The sequence below is a fragment of the Taeniopygia guttata genome, chromosome 2, assembly GCF_048771995.1.
Source record: "Taeniopygia guttata chromosome 2, bTaeGut7.mat, whole genome shotgun sequence".
In the NCBI taxonomy this organism is placed as follows: Eukaryota; Metazoa; Chordata; class Aves; order Passeriformes; family Estrildidae; genus Taeniopygia; species Taeniopygia guttata.
Window position 1 is genome coordinate 85,598,122 of NC_133026.1, and position 12,087 is coordinate 85,610,208.

At 38.5% G+C, this 12,087-nt stretch overlaps 1 protein-coding gene across 13 annotated transcripts in view; it reads left to right on the forward strand.

Moving 5' to 3' along the window:
• Positions 1 to 11,847, forward strand: part of FHOD3 (formin homology 2 domain containing 3) — a 374,599-nt gene extending 362,752 nt beyond the window's left edge. For all 13 annotated transcript variants that reach the window (XM_032746914.3, XM_072924374.1, XM_072924376.1 and 10 more), the window contains one exon: positions 6,057 to 11,847. Coding sequence is in view for 12 of the 13 variants with exons in the window: in XM_072924374.1 (XP_072780475.1) it covers positions 6,057 to 6,139 (83 nt within the window). In the remaining variant the exon portion in view is untranslated. The remainder of the gene's footprint in view (positions 1 to 6,056) is intronic.
• Positions 11,848 to 12,087: the final 240 nt, after the last annotated feature.

Genomic DNA, 12,087 nt, shown 5'->3' on the forward strand with positions numbered 1-12,087 from the left:
CTGCTGCCACCAAGGAGATTAGCAGAAGGAGCTGGGAAGGCAGAGATTTGCTTGGACACAGAAGTGTCCAAGTGTCAGAAGTGTTTGAAGGGAAGTCTCTCTTAGAAGATGAACAAAAATGTTTCACAAAAAGCTACATTGCATTTATCTTGCCCCAGCACTATGGCCAAGAAATTCTATAATTATATATATATATATATATGTATATATATATATATATGTATATATATATATATATATATATATATGTGGTTTTCTCTAGGCAGAATAACACCATGTGATTAGTGAATTTGCAAGATTGTTTTGATCACTGTTATTTTCCATCTGATGGACTCATAGAGAGGATGCATTTTACTCTTTTATTGCCCAGCGTGGATTCCTAATGGGAATAGTTAATTTGCACTCTGCAGAGTCCAGGTGCTCAAGCTTCATCACACTCCTCTGCCAAGTCACTCTCCAAGCGATATTTCAGTGTTCAGAGGCTGATAAATCCCCTTAGTGGGTCATTTTAAAGTTCCAAATGAAAGACAAAGGCTGCAGGCCTTAAACACTTAGATTATTTACTTTTTGTATCCCATGTCCTGTCTTTTTCCAACCTGTGCATATTTAATGTATAGTCTGGTCTTGAAAATAGTGTATAGTGACTCAGTCATGACTCACTGTATACTCAGTCATGCAGCCTTGGTTGCTGTTATACTCTTTATCTATTATTGGTGGAATCACTTCTGACTGGTGAAGTGGGAGAAATTATGAAAGAGGTGCAGCAGGATTGCTTTTAGTAGTAACTCTTCATAGTGGAATTCATGTAAAGTAAGGAGATTTTGTCACAGAAGGCTTTCAAGGAAGGAGTTAAATGTTCTTTTCTGCCCTACTGTTGGGACTGTGTAAATGATGATCTGTGAAATACATAAAGTTGGAAACTTTAACAGTTTCAGCTACATGTTAAATATTACTTTGAAAACACATATGCTCTTCATATGCAGCCCAGGTTCTCTAAAGCAATGTTACTTTTTGTTCCCTATAATATAAGCCACCTTGAGATGAAAAAAAGCAAATTTATCTTTCCTTATAAAGGGCCAGTTTGTCCTTTCCCACTGCTAGGCTTCTCTTTATGTCACAACCACCATAAGAAACACCCAAAGGTGGTTGTTACCTACTAGATTTCTTGTTAGGAGAGACTTGTGCCATCTGTGAAGTGTTGACAGGACTCAAAGCAAAGCTGCAGAATGATAATACATAATAATGTGTTGGTTCTGAGAGCTTTCTATGTGGTTGACCCAGGCAAAGACCACATTTCAGTTGTTTGTACTTCTTCAAAGAAGTGTGTGATATACTCCAAAAATTCACCTGCAAATCTCTGTAAGAAAGCTGCTACACATAATGTTACAGCATCTCTATTAAGAATTTAGGCCTACTTGTATTAAGCAATGATATATGCATAATTAAACATAACTTATGTAGACAGTGGTATAAAAATATGACAAGGATTAAAATAAGAAAATATGAGCAAGGCTGTGTGGATTGAATTTTTGAGTTGCAAATTGCCATTGCTGGACTCACTGTAATAAAGTCCAAGACAATTTGTTAAATGTAAATATATGAAAACATAAAACTTAAGTGTGCAAGCTGGATGTGGATAGGTAACAGAAAAAAACCCCTAAGATACATTAAATGAAATGAGATGATGGAGCTGGCCTGTATTGTCTCTTCTAATCTGCCCTTTTTGTTGTCCTCACTGTGTAATTTACACCATGTATAATTTTCTTCGTTCCAAATCAGCAGCTTGCTGCTTTACCTGGGACAAAGGGAAGGTTCTGTGGCTGCCACATCTTTGTAGTAGGAATGGCACTCATTCTGTGACTGCCTGAGCAGGAGAATGGTCACATCTATTCTGTCTTACAAGTGTTTCACACAAATGTAGACACACATGCCAAAAGCCATTGCAAATACAAGAATAAATGGCACCAGCCAGACTGATCCTTACTCTTTGTTGAATCTTAAAAAAAAAAAAAAAAATGGATGGAAAGAGGAAATTGGGAGCGCTATTTGCTCTTTAAAGAAACAACCAAACACTAGATAATTATATTCTCTGACAAAGCTGTGCTTCAGGAATTACTTTTTTTAAAAACTTCCCCAGCATAATGTGAAGACTGTGTATCTGTAGATCTTGACCCAACAGGCAGAGTCAAATTCATTGAGTTCATCCTAAGCACACTTCATTCTGCAGAATATCAAATAGAATTCTAGATTTCATTATTAATAAAGAATATCATACACTCTAACCCCAGAAAAACAACATTTAGTTTCTTGGTTATGGGATCTCAGCAGGCTTTGCTTGTGACAAGAGTAAAAGTTATTTTCTCTTGATGTTATGTTTCTTTAACAAATGTTTTAAAAATGTCTTTAAGAACTTAAAAGGTCATTTGAAAGTCTTATTTTTATTGTCACTGCCTCCAAAATACATTCCATAACTCAGTTTAATGTGATCTGCAGCAGGCCAAGAGTTTTACAAGCCAAGATATTATGTCTAGTCCAGTTAGAAACATGACAAAGTTCAGTGAAGCAGGGAAAGTGAAGACCTAGATTGAGAAATGTAATTTTGCATTGTCTATGAAACATGGAAGGAAAATATCTCCCTACACTCAGTTTTGATGACAGAGCATGTTCATGACCTAAGGTAGAGGAACCCTACCGAGCTTTATGAGGAAACAGACAAATGACTGTGGACATGTGTGGAACAGAATGTCAAGACCAGCTTCATCCACCTCCGACAGCAGTTTTTGCTCCTGTACATAACTCAGCCTTCTGGTTTCATCACCCACAAGCCTTTATATTCAACAAGTCAGTGCGGAGAATAGTGTGGCTGGAACTTGTGTTACTATGTATGCTGCACCCATCCACTCTGTCTTCAGATGAGGAAACGTACTGTTACTTGTGCATAGTAGATACAATCTTTATACAAAAAGACACTTTATTAAACTACTTTCATCTTCCTAAGTACATAATATTTCGAACACTAAGTGGCTTCATTTGTGTCAGACTGGCCTATTGCATTATAGGGTTAAAAATTTCCTCATTTGAGACTGGACCATGGTTCTGTCAGCTGTTATCCTTCCAGTCGCCTATTGATGGTGGACAGCTTTAATCTAGCCAGTAGCCACAGTAATTGCAGTATTTGGCCCCACATGCTTAGTTTATACAAGTCAGCAGCCATCAGTTTTTATGCAAATCATTCTGTCACTGAAAATATTCTTCACATCTTTGCTTTTTATTATTTTCATTACAATCTCATTATGACCACCAAATTTCTTCATTGTTTGGAGCTCTTTATTTTTTAACTCTTTTTTTTTTTTCCTTTTTTCCCTGCTGGAAACTTCCTGCTTAATACCTAAAGTTGCTGTAATATTTTAAAATTTGCTTTTCCTAGTAAACTAGTAATTCTCTTACTCAGGCTGATGGAGGAATTTAAACAACTGTGTTCTGCTTGGTGGAATTTACAGAGGCACTCATTGTCCTTTCAGTAGTTAGAGTCTCAACTCAATTATTTGTGCAGTAGCAGTTGTACTGGCCTAAAGAAGGTTGTTCCAGATTTATCTTATCATAAATAAGAGCAGAATTATGCTAAGTCCAATACCTAACCAGTGTTAGCAGAGTACATCAGTTCCTGTGAAATGTTTACAAACAGGAATAACAATTTGTTCTCTTCCCATCTGAAGAGAAAAGAATAGTTTTGTTTTACAGTAGTTACTGTGCTCAGTTTGAAAATGTGAGTGAGTGAGTGAGTGAGTGAGTGAGTGAGTGAGTGAGTGACTGACTGACTGACTGACTGACTGACTGACTGACTGACTGTGGTTTGAGAGAGTAGGGGATATGTGTGAGAGCAGTCCTGAATGCATTTGGATTGACACTTCCACAGAAGTGTCTAAAATGTGGAAATTCGCTCCACATTTGGTTTTCCAGTTCACTTTTCCACCAGGAAAAGGAAGATGAAATGTCATCTAGACGGCCACCCTGGGGATGTGGCCATCAGGGATGCAGGGAAAGTTTGGTCCCCTGCATTTCTCAGCATGACACTGTTTTCTTGTGGCCAAACAAGCTATGGTCTATGTTTGGCTGTTGATGTCACAGAAGGTAAAGAAAAAAGCATTCAGGGGAGAGGCAGTGCAGCCAAGTGAAGCAAGTGAAATACATAGGGAAATCTTCGGGTTTAATATGGCAGAAATGTTTCTACTGCAGCTTTCTTGGATTTTTTCTTCAACTCCATTCCTGATACAGTTCATTTTGATAGAGAAATAAACATTTGGTGATTCCCCAAGACCTTAAGATCCTAAGGCATTCCACAGCATATGTCTAGAAATTACCACTTGACACCGTGGATATTTTGGATATCAAATCTGAGAAGGCAGAAAGAGTGCCAATGATGAGAACTGAGTCAAAAGTCCTGTTGTCTATTCTTAAACAAGGAGACCAGAGCATTTCCTGTAGTTTATTTCTCTCCTGGTAGTACTGGTCTTTCTTAAACTTAGCTTTGTCAGTTTCATTTAAACTTGCAGTGCTTTAACCTAAGTATTGGTAAACTTGGGAGATGTTGCTGATCAGTATTGTAGGAAAAACTGGGAATCCTAAAAAGCTGTCATTCAGACCCCTGGATGGTGTTTAATAATACAAATAATCTAGGAGAAAGGAGTGAGTGTTGAAAAAAGTTTTCAAGTAAGGGTTTGGTAATGGAGGAAATAGAAATGTGGCATTTCCAGCTCATTTGATTAACCTCAGTATCTGATGAAAGTTGTTTCACAACCAAAAATAGATCCCATTCATTCAACCTGCATGAATCAAATGTTCAGATATGCCATAATCTTCCTTTATCTTATCCCCTTGTTGTCTATGCCAATCCATTCCCTTCTCTCACTCCTGCTCAACCCATGAGTGTGACCACCCAGTTTCAGTTACATGGACTGAATATCTCAGTAAATGAAAGGTCTTAATTGTGCTAAATTAGGCAAGAACTCCTTGACCACTCTTTGCAATTGGTTTCTCTAGGATTAGTTTCCTCTAGAGTTCACTGTTTCTAGGCTCCAAATATATTCTGTTCAGTATTAAGTCACTGTTTATGCTTTGCATGAAGCTTTAACTTCTCAATGTGCATTTTGTACTTGAGGAACATTAAAATGTGAACACCCCACTTGTGTCTTTAATTCACCTGAAAATCAAAGCACCAGTAAAACTAGGAGGACACTGATGCTCACTGTGTGCAGTCACACAGTCACTTGTTTCTGAATAAAAAAGGCAATCACAAATTTTAAAACTCTTGTCAGGGCTAGTGTTCAGAACACTCTATGGAAAATTAAGAAACAAATTTCTCAGTGGCTTTGATTGGCTTAGATTTATGATTTAAATTCAGCTAAAATGCTACAGACTACCAATAGGAAAGATTATACAAGTGGCATTAGGATAGGGGAACATTACAAAAGAAAGGGGACCATGTATGAAAACAGTAGTTTTAATTATTTTAATCAACTATAAAGTAGTCAATTTTATAGTCTTTTAACTTTGGGAGGGGAGGGTTTTACAAATCTCAAAGGTTTTAGATAGATAGATACATTAATCCCTATAAAGATCCCAAAGCCATTTTAAAAAATTCTTATGAATTATAAAATAATAGGGCAGATGATACTTTCTATGGACTGAAAATCAACTGATACAATTTCAGAGAAAAAAAAAAACTCTTCAAAAGCTGGGGTATTTTTCCTTAAAATTTCTTGTTGACTAAATGTCAGAAACGACAAATGTATTTTTGCCTGATTGTTTGGAGTTGCTGTTGATGCTCCAGTGAGTTTGCCATAGGGCATTGCTCAATGTTTCTGAACTTGAGGCCCTAAATAGATAGCAACTTTTGATTTGATTGAGCTTGCATGTTAACAGGGGTTTTTGCAGCTGAAAGTCTTGTGTAATTATTGATTCTAATTGTTTGCATTTTCTTTGTTGTTTTTTGTTTTGTTTTGTTTTTTTGGTGTTTTTCTTTTTTTGGCCTGCTTTTGGAATCCATGACTGTGCAGTGAGAAGGACACTAAAGAGTGGGCTAACACCAGAAGAAGCCAAAGCACTGGGCCTCATCAGCACTTCTGAGATGCAGGTTTGACATCCCAGAGGTGGCAACAAGAAGAGCCGATTATCTGAAGCACACAGGCTGACAACCCTTCAGCACGGCCTTGAACTGCCAGCCTCCTCTGCTGCTCCCAACATCCTATCCTCTGTTAGTTCAATTTTAATAAGCAACAAAATGCAAAACCCCACATCCAGGGCAGAGGAAGGGTGTGCCACAGCTCAGCATGACATCCAGATGGTAACTGAGGAAGCATTTGAGTGTTCCTAAGTGAAAGCACATGGCTTCTTCTTCTCATGGCGTGTTGATGTGGGTAGGAGGGGGCTCTCTAGGTTATATGTCATTATGTGAGCTGTGTTTACGTTGGCTTTCCTTGTGCCCTGTTTTAGTCATTGTAAATGTGTGGCATTTTGTCAATGCAAGGAACAGTCCTTAGAGAGGCAAAATAACTCCTGTTACAGCAACCCAAATTTTCCTCAAGCAGATTCATTAAGCAAAGATACACAATCTGTGCAACCCTGTGGTTTGTTGGGTATTCTATTATTTTGCCTCCAAAGAATGTAAAAATATATGTGTACCTTTGTATATGTACAGAATGAATGTGTGGACATGTGTGCATGTATCTGTACATATACAGTCATGGTGTGAAATCATGCTTTTGCTGAAGCCAGCTGGACCATGATTTTCACTGTGGGGCCTTACTGTTCCACCTGGACAGGAGGAAAAGAATGTCTTTTTCGCAGGAACTCAGTGTTGTTCAGTGTGATTCACCCTGTGGGGCAGGCCATGGCCTGCAATACAAGTGGAGAGTTTAGGATCCTGAATTCATGTGCATTAATGCACACTCATACTGTGCATAGCAGCATGCACACAGAGGAGAGAACACAGTTCCTCCTTTTTGTTGAGCTATGGTTGTACTTTGCATTTGTACAGTTTCAGAGAGATCTACATCAACAATTTTACATACTCCATAAATGCATTTGGATGCTAAGATCAAGAAGTTTTGTTCACTTGCCTGTGCCCTTCATGCTGCTTTTCTCTGCTGCAAGACGATGTGGTGGTGATTTTATTTCAATTCAATGAATCTGAATATGAAATAGCTCTGCTAAAAAGCCTGCTGTGTTTTTGCTATTCTTTACTGGTTTTCTGTGATTATCCTTGATACCAGTGGAGTGGGTACCACAATAAACAGCTCCAATATGTTTGCCCTTATCTCACAGTTTTATAACTGACTTTTATAACTGCCCTCAGCATGTTGGAAGAACATTTAGTCAACTCATCTGCCTTTAAGTGGAGGACATATACAGCTGTGAAGAGGAACTGAACAGTCACCCTAGCCAGTGCTGAAGTATTTTAAAGAGAACTGCAAACAACAATAACATAAAGGGAACTCTTTAAGCGAAAGTCTGTATATGTCCAATAGATCCTAAAGGATGCACAAGATTGTCTCTTTCCATTGCCTTAGCCTCTAAGATTAAGGGTATGTCTGCATAGCAGTAACAACTGAGACTTTCTTTAAGCTGGTTAACTGCAGCAGTTTAGTAATGGTAGCAGGGTTCCATTTTGGCTGCAAAACACACTTGGAAAATAGAGTCAACTAATAGTCTATGCTGGGGTCCTAATGCCATAGCAATGTTGCTTCTGGCACCCAGGCTAGGTCAGGTACTTCAAGTTATTCTACTCTGCTCTCTTTAAGGACAGGATAATCACTGAAGATTGTTCAAGAGAGTTAAACCAAACACAATAAACCTCTGAAACCATGGTCATCCATCACATGCATTGAGCACAGCATCCAAGTGATGACAGAGCCAGGGAGCTGGCAACACTGCAGTGAGACCTGTGGCTGAACACCCTAACTATGCTGTCTACCGTCTTGATTGTAACATTTCATTCTTTATCTGCCAATGCCTTGGATCTGCCATGGAATAAAAAGTCACTAATGAGCAATGGTTCTTAAGAACAGCATTGAGTTTGATGTGGTTTTCCTCTCAGTTTGTTAAAAAGCTGATTTTACAAGTAGACAGAAGGCATTAGTTGGGTAATCAATATAAGATATTGTGTATTTGAAGGCTGTGGAAAGGAAGAAGCTGACTAGGAAACAGAAGTGGCATATAACTAATTTCACTGAAAAATAGGCAAGACCTATGAGCATCTAAATTTGAAAGGGGATCTTTATGTGCTGCTCACCACTATGAACTTTTAAAATCTTGCTTAAGTATGCTTAGAACAAAGAACTGAAGGTAATGGGGGTTCGTGGAGGTGTTTGAAGTCTGAAACAAGAGGAAGACACCCTGAATGTAAATGGTCATGTTGAACTGCGCTACTTGTTAGGTGATAAAAAAAGCAAAAACACAACAAAGTACATTTATGCTGTCAGAGATCCTATATTTGTTTGGAGGGAGAAAATCAAACAAGTCTTTAAAAATTAATATTTTAATTAAAATATGCTGAATGTGCAAAATTGGTGACCACTTGGCTGTTAGTGGCCACTTTCTAACAGGGAACAAATTTGTGTTTCATTTAAGCATAGTACAGCATCTGTCTCTGAAACATAACATAGCTGGTGAATTTGGGCATATGTATTTTCCAAATTGTGCAAAAATTTTGCAAAACTTTATATGTTCCTTATCAAGGAGAACATTAAATATGGGGAATAATATAAGTTGGAGTAAGTTCAGTGGAAAAAAAAGGTGGTTTCTTTCATATTCTCTGGATGTTACATGTGAAGCAAATTCTTCCTTTTCTGTTCTTCCATGGCATTTTTTTATGCTCTTTATCTGTAAAACTGATAGCAGCTTTTCTGAGGAATAACTTGGTGTTGTTTATGCACTAGTATACTGTCAGATAAATTCCACTGTCCTCACCGTTCACTGCAATAAGATCATCAGACACAGTATAGCACAGTAACTACAGGAGAGATTTCCATTTCGGTTCCTGATAAAAATTATCAACTAATCTGTAAGGGGACAGTATTTCCTCCAGAGTGCCAGCATGCCCTGACTGTGGGAATAACATTCATCTAACTAGTGAATTCCAGATGAAGTAGAGGAATTCATGATATCTGTATGCCTCTCTCTGTCTAGTGAGGTTATAACCTTCAGGTTTTGAGCTGCTGCCTGCCCTTCCAGCATTGGAAGAGCCCACCATAAGGATGTAACACTTGTTTTAAGACAAGTTTTCTGTGATATATGGATTGGTTTCTGACAAATATAAAAATCTTGGATACACTATGTAGTAACACATGTTCCCATTTCTCACTCAGAGATCCATGAAGGCTGTTTTTAATATTTGCAGCCATAATAACTACCTCTCTTCCCTTTCCAATAGATACAGTCAGCTGCAAATGCAGTGCACCGAGCACTGTGTCTGCTTGACTGCCACCATAATACCTTCCTGATCTGGATGCTGAGGTAAACTTTAGCACATGAAATAACCTCCAAAGGGAAGCTATCCTAATTTTATTTCATCTCACTTGATGTTTAAAAACAGACTGCATGCAAATACTTTCAATAATCTCACTCCCAAGTGGAGATAATGCTCAGTAGCAGTTGCGGTGAAGAAACCCCCAGGGAATGCTTGGGTGCCACACTTGCGAGTAAAAGAGCCCTCACAAAAGTTAAATTCATCACTCTTCACTTTTCAGTCAGGCCAGGCACCAGTCTCATGTGTTCCAGATGTTTTATAGCCCCTTGGCTGCTATGTATGACCTTTCTGTTTGATAGCTCCTTGTCCATAATCCAAAATCAACAAAAAAAAGGCTGTTTAATGAGGGTCTTTCTCCCTTAAATACTGGAAGCAGCTTCAAACATGGTTTTAAAAATACATTTGTTTTTCTCTTTTGAAACCCTTTTTTAGTGAATCTTTGCAGTGGTTGATTCTGTCAGTAAAATAATGCATCAGTTTTTTAGATAGACTTTGGCTTTATAGCATAATAGATAATAACGTGTGAATATCAAGCTATGGGTTATTGTCCCAGTTCAACAGAAATTTTGAGTCTGTCATGATGTGAGTGAACAGCAAGGGCCTCCTGTAAGGTTCTGCAGGACAGCACCTAAAATCCTTGGTGCGCTGTGCTCTAAATGTACCCTGGCCAACACTAAAAGTTATTGAGAAATTACATTTGAGGACTTCAACAACCACCACAACCCTGAGGGGCACAATGCTATTGTAGGTGCAGCAGATGGTTCCTTTTTTCAGGCATCTGCCGTGCAGCAGCCTCCCTGGGGATGTAATCACAGCAAGTGGCTGTCCAAAATGCTTTGGAAACCTTGTGGCTGATGGCAGTAGTCTGTGTTAGGTTCACTGTGCAGCTGTGGTTATTGCAATGCTTTGATTTCACAGAGATTAAATGGGAACAAGGTGCCAGCCCACCAGTTTCACATCCTTCATTCTTCATCCTTCCACTGCAACTCATGGGCAGGCACATGCACTGCCTGCCTCTATCCAAAAGATGCACGAGAACATGGTGTTAGACAGAAGAAGGAGCATATTCCTCTCTCCTTTTCACTCCTGTAGCTCACTGCACATGTTCCAATCCTCCCGTTACCTTCAAGGCTGGCTCAGTGCACTGGTGAGCAGCCTGACCCTGGGACACAGTCAGATGGTGGCTCTGTGCTTGCAGCAGCAGGACACAAGGAACATTTAGGCTGGAAGGGATACAGATGTTGATGTTCGTCTGGAGGAAAAACTGCCAGGTTTACAGGCTCTGAAAGAAAATAAACTGAAGTGTTTTGAATGGCAAGATGTTTGGTTGTAGGCAACCATCGAAAACCATTCACAAACATTTGAACAGCATGTATGGCCCACCTTCCTTTGCTTCAACTGGGGCATCATCTGGGTCATTTGGCATTTCAGATGTGACCCCAATAAGTTTTTGGCAAGCAGTTTGATAGTTATATAGAAAAGAGTTTCAGAGATGTATAGTTTGATGTTTATGCCAAAAAAAAAAATCTAATTAGTCAATTTCACATTGAGTGGCAAATAGAGATATATTTTGTTTAATCACTATCTAATACAGAGGCTTCTGTGAAAGAAAAGGTTTATTTGTAGCTTTGGATGCATTTCTCCTTTTTAAAGACTGTCTTTGCGCATATAGTGTCCTTTTTTTGTGAGCTGGGAATTGTAAAAAAATGTAAAGTAGAAGAGGACGTGTTTCTTAGACAAAGGAGAAATACTGTAAAATTGTGTAAATGTCACTACTCATGTTTTTCCATGTTCTGTGTAGCATAGTGTAAAATAGGCTCTCCAGCAGTGTTATTCTGTGAATTGTAATTTAAAAAACAAGCCATGCATGGTCAGAGATATTATCTACAGGTCCTTTTGGTTGAGTTTTTGGTTTTGCTTGTTATTTTCTCATTTTAGGTGAATTCATTCTATGTTAAATTTAATTGTCCATGAAAATGCATTTTTGTTTCTGTTCTATTTCATAAAGAACTTGAATTACTCTTTTAAGATTTTATTACACGTGAAGCTCACCTACCGTTTGTATCGATCCTTCAGAAGCTGTGTCACATTTAGTATAAACTAGGGGGGATTTTAATTTTATCTGCCTCTTCTCCCCCACTCTTCCCACTTTACTGTCTGGAAAGATCCAATCACACCCTATTTTTTTTTTCTGTGCCATGCAGGGTCAATATGGAAAACTGACCACAGACCAGTGTCCAAAAGTTCTTGATATAAGTAGTTAAAAAGCTCACCTCTGCAGCATTATGTAAACACATCTTGCAATAAAGCTTTATAAAGCACTGACTGGGCTGGTTCTTGTTTTGTGATGAAGCCAATCTTGAGAGCTTGGGTGGAAAATGGGTGGGAAAGGGGATCATGAATTATTTTTCTCATTCCTCTATGTACCTACAATGCCATCATGTGGACGTCAAAACAGCTGCCAGTAAGACACCTGGGAGGTCTGATGATGAAAAACTGATCTTTTACACCTGCTTCCACTTTCCATTTTCACTTTCTTCACTCAAGATTAGGAATTAGTT